Here is a 14284-nt window from a genome sequence, read left to right on the forward strand (position 1 = left end):
TCATTAGAGGTAAGCACTGGTTGTGACAAGTGAGGTGCATTTATGTCACTGCAAACTCATTAGAACTGGCATGTACCACTGTTGTGAAGGCTCTCATTATTCTAATGAGACTACTAGATTTGGGTGGCAGAATCACTTGCACTTTGGGGGACCCTCTACAGGTGACACCTGTCGGCATAACCTGGGTTTTGCTCCGGCTAACTAGCAGTGCCACATCTCTACCCAAGAGCAGGGATGATTGGGCAGCCGAGCGCATGACACAATTGATTCATCAGGGAAATCGTGGTCACTTTGATCGCATCCGTTTCTCTCAGTTACATTAGTCTCACATATACAAGGACAATCAGAGGCAATATATATTTCAATAAGGTTTTAATGAAGCAACTGCATCTTAGACAATAAAGCATGTACTGCAATAACCAGGACGATAAAGCATGACAGGATTACAATACTGACGAGGACAGTGAAGCATAAAAATAATGCTAACATATGGTCACTAGAATCATTAAAATAATTCCTATCTAGGCTATGTTAGAGCACAGTATGTTAAGCTCTATTTCTGCCCATCAGGTTCCCCTGGGAAGACATCATCCCTCATACCTGAGCAAGAGGCCTGTTGTCTACATAAGCAGCTTTAGCAAAGCGTTCAGCAATCAGTATACAGTCATGGTCATCTGGCTGGAATCTCCCTCTAATGTATATGGAACAGAGAAGTGTTTTTACACTGGTAAACAAAGGCGAGACCAACGGAAATACATGCACAGATTAAACATTCTCATGAAATTCACTTCCACTTTAGATCCCTGACCAGGAACCACAAATAAGTTGAGACTCTTTAGTAAAGTAGAGGATAAGAGAATAGCCTTTTCATATTTCGAGCTAAACTATTCTTTCTTTCGGTAATGCCCTATTTTGAAACACTTTTTGGAATGATAAAGTTTGGTTTTTAGGGAGGAGAAAGAAAATGGATATAAGTTGTTCATGTGACAGAGAAGGTTATGGTTTCTGGTGCCTGGAATTGTGTCACAGTGAGAACACCACAGATTTTACATAAACTCATAGTACCTGACGTAATTGTCCTTGGCAACCAAGACAAGGTGCCCACCACTATCTATAACAATCATTCGAGGTCTGCTTTCTCCTGGTGCAGTGCTGAGCACCACCTTCCCATCCATTCCATTTTCTGAAAATTGGATCACTCTGCCGTCGTCTACCACAAAAATAAGATTGCTACTGTTCAGGCAGAGGCTGAAAGGCCGGGAGAAAGGAGAATTAGATGAGTTCATAATGTGAATGATATCACCAGAACGATTAAAGATCACTATCTCCTGTTTGGCCACATCACAGACAATAAACTCTTCGTTTTGGTTGACAGCAATGAAAAGGAACTTTACGCCCTGGTACCCACGAGGTCTGACTCGCTCGAGGCACTCACCCTTTGTGTTGTAGAGGGAGACAGAGCAAAGGGTTCCCTCACTGACTGCTACGTACTGTGAACTGTATGCGGTTATTGCATATTGGGGGTCATCTTGGTTGCTCCGTAACTTTAGTTTGTGAAGGTAACTCCCACCTAATGTCATGAAAAATAGGTAATTATTGGCAGAGCAGGCCAGTGTGTTTCCACATACAGCGATGCTGCAAGGTGACAGGTCACTGTCATTTAATGTGATGGTTCTGCGGAGGTCTCCATTCATGGAGAAACGTTTAATTTCATCATTATTTTGATCTGCCAGCAAGATACCCCCAGCCCCAGGGAAGGCAGCGATGCCTGTGATCTTTGGCTGATAATCATCCTCCTCCTGCTCCACGTCAAAAGAGCTGACTAGCCTTAGGATCACATTGTCTTTGGGTGGAAGCACTTCATGCTGAGTTGGTGAAGCCTCACACATCTCCAGAGTTAGGGCACTGGAAGGCTTTTCTGCAGGAAGGGACCAGGAAGCAGAATCTGGGTGAGTTGCAGAGTCATTCTTGACTAGTTCTAATCTGAAGAATTGAATTTGGGGAAGGATTTCTTTTCCACCTAGGACCAAATCTGGGATTCTGAGTTTTTGCTTTTGTGGCATAAAGGACTGAAGCTCTTGAATCCTCTCCCGCATCACCTCCTCAAGGGACATAATTTCGGAGTCACTTCCAACATCCATAATCTTCTGGGAGAATTCCCGGCAGCTGACTGCCTTGTCCCACTGGCTATCAAGCTCACCTTTCACTAAAAGGAGTGCAGCGCTTTCCTTCTCAATGATGTCATCCACCTCCTTGAAAGCTACCTCTTTTTGACTTTGTAGAAGGGCAGTAGCCTCATCAATATAGCTGACTATGTTCGCCTTGATGGTTTTTGTTGTTCTTGAAAGGATTCCCAATGACTCAGTCACCTCCTCTTTCCTTTGGGTAATCTTGAGGATGTTGCTCCCCAGTCCCTCTATCAGCTGGTTCACCTCAGGCTTTTTCTTTTTAATGGCATCTGCCATAGACATCACCTGATGCTGGAAGTGGCCCAGCAGGCGGCAGTCTCTGCATATGAGTGAATTGCAGGTGTCGCAGAAGAACCTCAAAGGCTCTTGTGAGTGGTCCAAACAAGACATCTCTTGACGAGATCTGACCTCTGCATCATGCTGCCCATTCAAGAACTCTTTCAGGTCCACGACCCTGTGGCTAATGGTGGCCCGGGAGCAGCCATGGCCGAGGGAGCATGACTGGCACAAGAAATCATGGCAATCCAGGCAACGGGAGACAGCTGTAAGATGCTTCTTGGCAGTTGCACACACACTGCACTCTAAGTCATTAGTTTGCTTGGGTTGCAACAGCTCCAGGAGACTATTGATAAAAAAGTTGCTCTTCAGGTTCTTAACTCCATCTTTAACTGACACCTTGATCCGGCATTCGGGGCAATTCAGGGATCCTTTTGTGACTAACTGTTCCAGGCACTGTTGACAGTAAGTGTGCAGGCATGGTAGGAGCTTTGGCGTCCGGAAAAGCTCATAGCAAATCTTGCAGCTGAGATAATCCTCTCTGAGAACTTCTGAGAGTTGGGTGGTTCTCTGAGTCATGGTCACTGGATTCTGGTCTGGAAGTACAACAGAGAAGTTTTAGTCAGAACGCTCACACTGAATCAAAATGAAACACTGAAAGTAAAAATTTCACTGTGTACAGGATAATCAATGCATTCTTTGGCAAGTCAGGCTTTCAGCAACCACCTATTGTATGAATAAGAATATGTAAAGGATAACCTGTTGACCCAATAGCACTAGGATGCTTATAATATTCAGAATAAATGGTGCCATGGGACAACTCCATCATCATTAGAACAATTTCTGGTATTCGAATGTACCATTCATGTTTCTTACTTTCATTAATTAATATGCACTAAATATTCTGAGCCTTTTCTTAGCTTCCCATATATATATTTTTTTTCATTAAATCAACAAAAGATGCTGTACAATAAGTGATAAAGCATAGAGTGGTGCAGTGCCCAAACGTGACATTACATACAAAATCATGATTTCATATATAAAAACCCATGTTTGAGCGTTGCAACATCTGCAGTAAATCACTTATTGCATAGTATCTTTGTTGATTTAATGAAACAGAATATAAATATATGTATATATTATAATATAGGAGAAGTATATTTGATGCATATTAATTCATGAAAGTAAGAAACATGGATGATACATCAGAATAGCAGAGGTTGTTCTAAATTGTGACGAAGGAGTAAGTCCCTGGGAGCCGTTTGTCCTCAATATTACCTATTGCATGAGGAAACGTGATGGCAAAACTCAAGCTTCTTTAATGAGAGAAAAACATCCTATATTGCTAGCACAGTAAGGTGACAAATATTTTTGTATTGTAAGGTTACCCTATACATGATGTCCAACTGAGGCGCTTAACTTAAGTAAAAGTAATATGCAATTTATAAAGCACATGGCTACCTTAAGGAGGTGTCCCAGCTCTGAAAGGTCTGGCTACCCAGCAGAGGGCTCAATGAGCCAAGATAATCAAGATCCTATCTAAAGAACCACGTTTAAGATTGTTTGTGTTTTTTTTAAATATCGGCTCTGACTTAGATTGTCTGAGGTAAAATAGAAGAGAGTTCCATAGCTTGGGAGCCAACCAGCTGAAGAAGCGGCCTCCCATCCGAGTCCTCCTAACTGGAGGAATTTCCACCAACAAAGCCCCTGAGGATCTCAAACACCTCAGAGGGTGATAAACTTTTATGAAATTATGCAGGTAGCTAGCCCCTGTTTTATTAAAGACCCTGTAGCAGTAGCAGAATTCTGTACACATTGGAGTCTTACCAGCCGAGACTGTGTTACTCCTAGATATAAAACGTTACAGAAATCCAATTGTGAGATTACTAAAGTCTGGAAAACTGTTTTTTTTGCAGCTTCAGACAAAAGCCTGAAGACTTTTTTAAAGGATTTTAATATTCCAAAACATTTGCCATCTAGGGCCGTAATTTGATTATCAGCTGTGAGACCTGCATCAAACAAGATGTCAGTGTTCTTGACCTTGGGCTTCAGCACCCGAGGGGGACCAAGGGCCAATGGCCACCAATAGGGGGTCCAGATGGAAACCGGCCCCCCAAAATGAGGACCTCAATCTTGCCTGCATTTAATTTTAGGCAATTATGATCCATCCATGGGGCCACCTCAGACAAGCAAGTCCTCAAGGAGGCAGCAGTTGTGGCTGAGTTCTGGGACAAGGTGACAATAATCTGAGTATGATCAGCGTACAATTTGATTTCAAAACTGTGTCTGCCAGTCAAACCCATGTCTGCCAGTGAGTTGGATACTTACCCAACTGGGCAAAGAGGATACTTCATGAACTGTAGAAAATAAGCCTCTTAGTTGCATCCCATAAACTGGGTTACATATTTGGTTGTGGGCTAAATCAGTAGTCGTGCCTTTTCTGTTTATGGGGAGAAGATCCTACAAGCAACAATCTGGGACTAGGCACACCACCAGAGTACCTCTCTCGTTCTTTGACAGAGGGATGTGTTTGGGACTCTTGTGTGTTCTGCAGAGTGATTGTGCCCCTGGTCCCAGATAGTTTAAGACCATTAAACAATACATGCTTTAGGTGATGGAAGACAGGATGATTTCCCAGACAGAACTAACCATTAACCACTTATATGTGAAACCCTGCACAAGATTAAATAGAGAAAACGTAAAGTAAAATTTGGGTTATTAATATGGGAGGTGAGATTCCACAAAGTTCCATTTATCATCATGTTTTTCTATATGTTAAATCAATTCTTTTGACGTGCTGCTGCAGCGATTCGGGCAATAGCCTGGCTACAATGGTCTGTTTAAGCTAGCCTCTTACAGCCAATCATGTGAGGTGGCGCAAACTACACTGCAGTCTGAGGCATTTCACTTTTATGCCACTAATGTACTTCCTGTGCAAAAGGTCCATCAGTAAAAAATATAGAACACCAAAACGTGAAATAACTCCAAACAAAAAACATCGAAATAAAGCCTCAAAAGCATGCCACTGCCAGGCGTTTCTATGGCAAGCCAACAGATTTTGCATTTTTTAGGTCCAAAGTCGATATTTTTGCACCACTTTTACAGTTACAATTACCGAAGGTAAAATAAACAATGAGGTTGGGATGGGCATGCGGGTGTATAGGCATGTTCATCGGTCTGGAGTGCCAGACTATCTGATATTCTTTTTTTAATTTTCACCCTGGCATCATGCTAATCTAGCATTTGTGGAGAGGGTTAGGCATGTCTCTCGACATGGGTGAGGTCCTGGCCCTGTCCAGTGACCTTGAGGGGTGCATTAAGCCTTCCCTCATTCAGTGACAGTGAACTACTGTCTCGTTCATGGGCTTAGCACATAGAGGACCGGTCACAGTGTACTGTGTTTTGTGAATCCATATTTGTTACTGGACGTTTTTATCTGTGTTACTAGAGTTGTGGCCTACTCCCATCCCAAGTGTATGTTTTACAGGTTTGTGTATGTAGCATGCATGGTACATGCACAGAGTGGGGAATGAGCCAGTGTAATGGAGATCTGTCGGATCAAATCTGGATTCCCATGGCCTGGGGAGCTACAGAAGATGGAGGGGAGGTTTTTTTTCCAGACAGGGGAGGTGTATTACTGACACCTCTTGAATTGGAGGGAAGAGACCTAGACACTGAAGTGAAGTAAGAGGAGCCAAGGCAACTTTAGAAATTAATTTAGGCTTTTTACTGAGCAAGGAGCTGATGATTAGTCTACATGAACTGAAATTTGGTGGAAGGCAGTGGGTCAACGGTGGGACTGCAGATTCTGTTGTACAAGGTGAAGGGAATCCTTGAGATGATGCTTGGTGTAGTAAATCCTTGGTAGAAGGAGAGGATCCGACAGGGAGATTGTTTGAACGAGACCCAGTTTTTATTTACGGATGAAGGGAACCCCGTACACAGGCACAGATCCAGTGCCCCATGGATCGCAGAAGTAATCGATAACCAAACTTTATTTTCATAAAAAACATTCTAAAAGGAACACAAAAAGAACGCTAGAACTAAGGCAGCTCTATGACATCATGATAACCTCAAGGAATACATACCTATTCTGTATTTATGCAGACAAAAACGCAGATAAAGTCAAACTGGGGCCCAGTTTCTCAAAGGTTTAGCGTCGGTTTAGAGTTACTTTTGTAAACCTAAACTGATGCGAAACCTTTTTTTAGTATTCACAAACCAATGCAAATCAGTATATGCATTGGTTTCTGTGGCAAAGTAACGCAAAGCAGAGCGAAACCCTGCTTTGCAGTACTTTGCATCAAGCGGACGTTTCATGGGTGGTACATGGACGTACCCATGCTATCACTTATGCTTTTTTGGTGCTAAACCCTATTCTGAAATCAGTAGGAAAGGGTTAGCACCGAAAATTAATGCAGCTGAAAAGCAGGCGTTAAACAGAGAAATGTTTTTACTTCTCTGAGCTTTTCCGACTTTGTATGTGTGCTGTACAGTGCAGCACACACGCAAAGTAGGAACATAATTTCCACTTGTCTAGGCATAGTATTTTGTACAGGAATTTTGAATTTTGTACCCTTCCTGTACAAAACCTATGCTAGACTCTCTCACACACCACAGCACTATGGCGCTAAGGTGTGTGATTGGTGCATGGCAGCGGAAATCAGCACCAGCGCTAGGGAGAGTGGAGGCGAGGGCTATTTCTATGTGAATATGGCGATCTCCTGCTCTCTCCTTGTCATGCAGCGCAGTATTTTTGGCTACTGTGCTGCGATGGGTGACAGGTTCGAGAATCTGGGCCATAGTATTTATTTCAGCCCTGCAACAAGTAAGCTCCTCTCAAGCACAGAACCAATCTCTTTCTCCCCTTTCCCACATCCCAAAATCGAATATTGACTAAGCAAATACGGTGGCCACAAGGAGACAAAGTACAGAGCCACTTAGTATAGTGTAAACCATACACAAAAGAACCACAACCAGGCCTTTTGTCTTTCCAAGATTACACTTCGAGTTGGATGATAAATTAGATCAGCTCACGGGAGATAGAAGGATGTCTGTAAAAGAAAGGGCACGGAAACAGATAATGGTGAAATCGGATGAGACAAAAGAAAGTAGCCAGAGAGAGCTCACGCAGAGGGAAAGTGTTCAAGGTCACTGAATAAAATGTTTAAATAGAGGACGTTTGAGGAATACCTGTGTGTGTATTATAGTAATGAGGGATAGTTTGTTGAAATATGCCCGAGAGTGATGGCCGGAAACGACATGGGGCAATGTTAGGGTGTCCATTTGCCGAGCCACAAAATTATTGCAGCTCTATCTTGTGATCCAGATTGGCAGATTTTTATATTTACTGAAAATGGAGATTCAGTATACAAGTGTACTTAGCCAGCCAAAGTAATTTGAATGGGCACTCAAATTTACTGAGAAGGGGCTTGTGAAAAAACACAGACCAGAACATAGTGGAAATGCACGGTGTGAAAATGGTGGTGCCTGTGATGGACGACGTGCATTTTTGGAGCTTAAGCCCATAGCAAGTACTTATTAGAAACTGGAGCATTTCGAGCTGTAGGATTTAGATGTTATATTATTGATGCAGCTGCATTTGAGATAGTCTTTGAGATTCTGTGGTTAACTCATTCCAGTTAAACTGTGTGTAACAGCTATTGGGTTTCTAGAAGAAGACGTGGAATCTTGTGTCTCTCATTGAACAATATATTCTGTGGAGGGAGCAAGGGGTGACAGAAGTGAATATTCCGGACAGATATGTATGTATGTATTGGTATTTATAAAGTGCAAATCTAGCTAGGAAGCAATGGAGCACTTGAACAGTACATTGGTGGGGAAGGTGATTGCACGAATAAGTGATTTTCCCATAATCACATGATGAAGAGTCTAGAGCCGAGGCCAGGTTTCGAACCTGGTACCCAATGCTAAATTTGTAGGTAAAAATGTCCCAGTGCCCAAAGCTCTACTTGAAACATGCGGCTGCTGCAATTAAATGAGCAAGTACAGAATACTGAGGCAGCGTAATCCTGAAGCCATCTCGGGCATCTTTAATCCATTTAAAGCCACTCCCTGTACCTTCAGCTCACTCTTCTTACTGCTTTCTTCTTTTGTGACACTTTTTTGTTTTTCTCTTCCTCTGCCTTTCCCATAAGTGTCTTTTGCACACAGTAAATGCCTGATGCAGAAAAGTAAGTACCGACCCCCAAAAATAAGTACCGTTGCCCTACCGGAAACCACTGCTGGTACCCCAGTTTCCATGGTCGGTAGCTCTAACCTCTAGGCCTCATGATCGTGCAATAATCAGACATTGTTCTTCATGACTGTTTGATTAAAATGACATTCAGGAAAGTAATCTCATTACAAATTCTAGCATAACTGAGGTACTGGCAGGGAGTGAGGTCAAGTAACCTTAGGGTCCCTGGACCATAATTACAATTTAAGACAGGCAAAGTGGAGTGTGTCTTCACAGGATTTTACAAAGGAGGGTAGGCATTTTTCAACTCTGACACTGCAGATTCTCAGAATATATTTGGTTATTTCCAGAGAATTATTGGTAGAGCACAAAACAGAGTGACCCCATAATGTGCACTGCGCTCCATACAAGTCAAGCATATCGGGGAGGAGGTGTACTTTCTTTAGACAAGTATGGGAAAAAACCTGCCCAGGTGATCAAATAGATTTATAAAGGTCACATGTAGGGGGCCAGGGTGGAACCCGTCCTCAGTGTATATTGCAGCCAGGAACCATACTAGGATGAAGCTGCTAGGGGGTCTCAGTCCAAAGGGCTTCCTGAGGGACAGGCTATACCATGAGCCGGGAGCCACCATCTATGGTGCAAGCAACATGTTCTTGCAGGGGATACAAATCCTATTACGTGCATTGTTTGTGAGACTACTTGTGAGCCCAGATAAAGGAATCATATTTCTGGAAAGAAAAAGACACGATTATGACGATTATGGGAGAAGGACCTCAGGTAGGGGGCACCGGATGGATTTTACATAGAGGGTTGATAGACCCCTCTCCCAGGGGGGACTGGTGAAATATCCTGTGTCCTTTACTAGAACTTAAGCTGCGCTAACAGTGATTCCCCATAGCATATTGAGGGGGCAGTAGCCAACCTCTTCTTCTAGTGGATATACTTTGTGTGCGCTTAAGACCAAAAAACGATAAGCTCTGTTGCTGAAGCAAAACAAAAACTTAAAAATGTAATGTCCAGTCCATAGGCAGAGGACCAGAGAGGCAGCAGCAATGTCATGGTATGAGTGGAGACCCAGCAACCTCAGGACAATCTGGATGAGATCCAGCTGCCTCAAGCTCATTTTGGACAAGACCAAAGTTGTCATTTCCAGAAGGAAGACTTCTTCATGGGACTCTACCTTGTGGCCAGCAGGCCTTGGACATACTCCCACCGTCCATGCTAGAAACCTATGAATCATCTTAGATGGCAAACTTGGCATGACAGCCCAAGTCTACTCTGTGAGCACCACCTGCTTACACACCTCAGAGAACCCCACTGGCTCCCCATACGCAAATGCACTCAATTCAAACTCCTCACGCACACTTAAAAAGCACTACACAATACTGGCCTGCATATCTCAACATCTGCATACACTCCCACTATCCCTCCAACACCTCTGCTCAGCTGGACTCTCACTGCACATGCACCCTGCATGCACATAAGTAGAACAGAAGGCTGTGCCTTCTCATACATCTCCCCAAAGCATTGAACAGCCTCTCACAGAAAATCAGAACCTCCTCATCTCTTCCTTATTTCCGCAAGAAGCTGAAGGCTTTGGCTCTTCAAATAAAAACCCATCTACCCATCTATGAAGCGTTTGCATATACTCACAGGGGATAAGTGTGCCATACAAAAATGTATAACATAACAGAGAAGACCCATTTAAATGTATACACTCTGGCATCTGTTGCAACAACGTTGGACACACAGGGATATTACTGCTCATAAATTTCACAATCAAAGGGAGTAGTGACTATGATACGTAAGAGGATACTTTTCACGACCAAACAATGCACAGATGACAAGGTTGATATGGTACTGTGAGCAGTGTATGGACAGAAAGAGTAAAACGGAGTTCAATGACGAGCTGACAGGCGACTGTAAAGATCTCCAGATTTCTCAACAGTAAAATACTCCAGAGAACATTATGCAGTTTCCCACTGGTACAAGTGACTCTGCTAAAGCTTGTACACCATGCACAGATTAGAAACTGGAAATTTAAAAGATACATCACTGCTTGAGTCACTATTTCGAACTTAATTTAGAGAGACAATTCAGCAGCACTTTAAATAAATTGATTTAAGGGCACTGTCTAGAGCATGGGTACTCGCAAACATTTTCTCAGGGGCCAAAAAGATTGATTTGTGATGTGCCTGGGGGCCGCCTTGATGCCAGGGCAGTGGCAGTTGGGTGGGGTGGTTAGGGGGATTGGTGGCAAGGTAGGTGTAGGGGGAAGCAAAGGATATACATTTAGTGGCTGAAATAAACAATAGGAAACCTGAAAACCTGGATTAATCCCAGTTTACCCACTTTTACAAATTGTGTGATCCTACGCAATTGTTTAATCTCACTTTCACTCCTTTTTCTGCATTATCACATTTAAGAGGACCTCAAAATACATGATTCATGGTGTGCGCTGCACAAAACCTGCTTCTATGTTTGATTTATTAAACTATAATTTTGTTCATGTATGATAGGAACCGAGGCCACCCATACAGTGCACATACCAAGTGACTTGCCTCTTTAATTTACTATTGGTGGTGTAAGGGGAAGAATTAATGTTTCCAAATGTATGCTTGAAAACTATCACTTTTAAATGAATACATCTCAATGCACTGATAAAATAAATTGTACTAATTCGAATAGGTTCTGCATGTTTACTAAATACACTTTTTTTATTTTGAAGAGACTGTCTTAGTTTTACACTTATGCTGCAAGATGTCTTTAAAAATGAAGCCGTTTCTAAAGTTAAGTGCAGGAGTCCCTAGTTACTTCCTTTCTTTAACACCAATTAAGTTTGAACTAAATTATTGTGTGTCTATTTAATATTTTTATTGTGAGTGCGGTGGAGTAAAACAGCTGCCCAGTGCTCCTGTTGCCCCAGGGGCCACATGTAAAGGTCCGAGGGGCCGCATGAGGCCCACGGGCCGTACTTTTAGTATCCAGAATCTAGAGGAAGGTAATCCTTTGGGAGTTATTTAAAGCCGATACTAGGGTTTCATGCATCTTTTAAGAAGCCCAGAACAGAAGTTTATCAGTGGTTCGTTGGATGCACTAGGAATAGAACTAAATTAGAAACCGAATATGATAAGTTGCATACGCTTGAGTCTCAGGGAACTAAATGGCACACTGAAAGAACTCAAGTACACCGCACAACAAAAAACTATTCCTGGAGAAATATGCCACTGCCAGGAGTTATGAGGGAAAAGACAGACCAGGCAAGATACTGAACGTGCTTGGGGGGAAAGGGAACATCACAAGAGCCAACTGGGCACGCCATAACACAATACACTGTTAGACCTGAAGAATTCACACAATACTACCCTAAGCTTTATTCAACTTTCAACACCCTTGCACCATTGGATATTTAGATATAGCATAATCACTGCCTGGATGGAAGGTGGACTCAGGGAATATTTGAATGCCCTGTTTCTATTGATGAAATTAAAGAGGGCAATAAAAGCCCGAAATGTGGTAAGGCCCTTAGGGCCAACCGATTGACCGTGATCTTTAATAAAGAATGTATGGAAGAGTTAGCCGCTCCACCCCACACAAATTTATAAATGTGCAAGGAATGCCTTCAAAGAGTCAATTAGAACCTTTCGTTCATGCAAAGGCAGTTATCACCCTCCCGAAATCTGGCAAGGAGCCGAAGTCTTGCTCCTCAAAGAGGCCAGTATCACTAATTAATGCAGAGAATACAATTTTAGAGGAACTGCTGGCAAATGGACTATTTCCCCTAATGACCCATATGATACTTTTATCCCTAAGGTGATCTTATTAAACCTCAAAATCCTTACCCCCTTACTATAAATTGACTCTATGGTACCAGCAGCTGTGCAGCTCGAAACCAAAAATGCATTTGACTCACTGGGACATCTTTCTATGATAAGGTTTTGAGAAGTAGGGTTGAAGCCCTATCGTTGAGACTGATCGAACTTCTTTATACCAATCCCATAACGCACTTTCAGATTAATATCTTGGAATTAGGTCTGGTGATGATTAAATGTGGCACTCAACAAGGGTGTCCATTATCACTGACATTATATGTGCTAGCTATACCACCACTGATATGCCTCTTTGGGGACAGATACACGAACAGTAACCTCTACATCAGAGGAAAGCCCTTGATCCTCTCAGTATATCCTGATGATATATTAGACAACCAAGAACCAACCGTAGAACTTGCACAAAGCACTGAGTTTTGGAGGACACTCTGGGTTCCAGATTAACTTGAGTCAATCCAAACTGTTTCCACTCACGTAGATATAGTTAGTGAATATCTGTTAGTGTGGCATTTGAATGCAATGAAGTACTTGGGTATACATATCTCTAAAGGCAAGGAAGTAATGATTTGCAAAATATATGGCAAAAAACACTGCACAAGTTCTATGGACACAAGGTTATCCTTCCTGATTGTATTGATGGGCCAGATTGCTATAATTAAGATAGTAGTTCTGTACCTCTTTGGTAACATACCAATACCACTTACCATGCAATTTTTGGCAAAATTAAGAGAACATTACTCTGACTGATATGGACTGGCTGCTGAGCTATTTTTAGATAGGCGGGACCTTCAAGACCCATGATGAGGGGAGGTATAGGTGTGCAAGATATTCATATTACTTTGCAGCACAGGCACAGTATACTGCTTCCTGGTTTCATCTTGATTCTCAATACAAGCACTTAATGATCAAGAAAAGACACTTAACTATATTTCTCGACATCTGACCTTGGCATAAAACTTAACACTGGTAGCGTAGACAAGGGCACTGTGGACAGTACATGCACTTCTTAGTGGAATCTGGCTGGAAGTGTTGGAATACACTGTTTATATTCTCCCAAACTACCACTGCTTGATAATCTAACACTTCCCCCAACGCTAGTGAAAAGTCAGAAAAATATACTTTGCAGTCTTGGCATGACTCTTGTTGTCACGACCTGAACACTGATGACGCAGAAAAAGAAGGTCCAACATATATTCATATATCGTGTAACCAAAATCGTATAATGTAGTGTGATTTTAGTAAAGAAAATAATGTACAAGGGAAATTCTGCCCTCAGAGTAATTCGCCATAATTATAAACGAGCTTTATTAATCATGAAGAATTTAAAATTGTAGTAATCCGTCATAATTGCAAATGTATGCCATGATTTCTTATTGAAACTGTTTTATGCTTAGCTTAAATTTAGTAGAGGCTTTGGCCTAGTTTACCTGGTCTCAAATTTTAACTGTGTGGCTTTTCCTTGAACTAATGAAACATATATTCTTGCTTAAAGTTGTATTTTTCCAGTAGAGATGACTAATACACTTATCTCCAAGGTTTCGTGCTAGGCCGGTTTCATCCCCTTTGAAGCAAGGTCAGTCTCTGCAGGTGCGGACAATGAGGGTACAGATACCAAAATAATTGGCAAACCATGTTGCAACTTGTGTTCCAAGGCTCCAAGGACAATGTATGCATAAATGAGTGCTAGTAGAAAGAAATTTTTCACTGGACAATTTGAAGCCAACCTATGAACCCTCCAATGGAAGACCCTGCAGAATTTTGGAATTTTTCTTACTTAAACTCACTGG

General features: G+C 42.2%; 1 protein-coding gene across 2 annotated transcripts in view; it reads right to left on the bottom strand.

Annotated features, from left to right (window-relative positions):
- Nucleotides 1-355: 355 nt before the first annotated feature.
- The window catches only part of LOC138284477 (E3 ubiquitin-protein ligase TRIM56-like), a 37016-nt gene continuing 23087 nt past the window's right edge, over nucleotides 356-14284 (bottom strand). For both annotated transcript variants that reach the window (XM_069223282.1, XM_069223281.1), the window contains exon 2: nucleotides 356-3061. In XM_069223282.1, the coding sequence (XP_069079383.1) occupies nucleotides 1047-3044 (1998 nt within the window). In that variant the 5' untranslated portion in view covers nucleotides 3045-3061 and the 3' untranslated portion in view covers nucleotides 356-1046. The remainder of the gene's footprint in view (nucleotides 3062-14284) is intronic.

This window comes from Pleurodeles waltl, chromosome 3_1, assembly GCF_031143425.1.
Source record: "Pleurodeles waltl isolate 20211129_DDA chromosome 3_1, aPleWal1.hap1.20221129, whole genome shotgun sequence".
In the NCBI taxonomy this organism is placed as follows: domain Eukaryota; kingdom Metazoa; phylum Chordata; class Amphibia; order Caudata; family Salamandridae; genus Pleurodeles; species Pleurodeles waltl.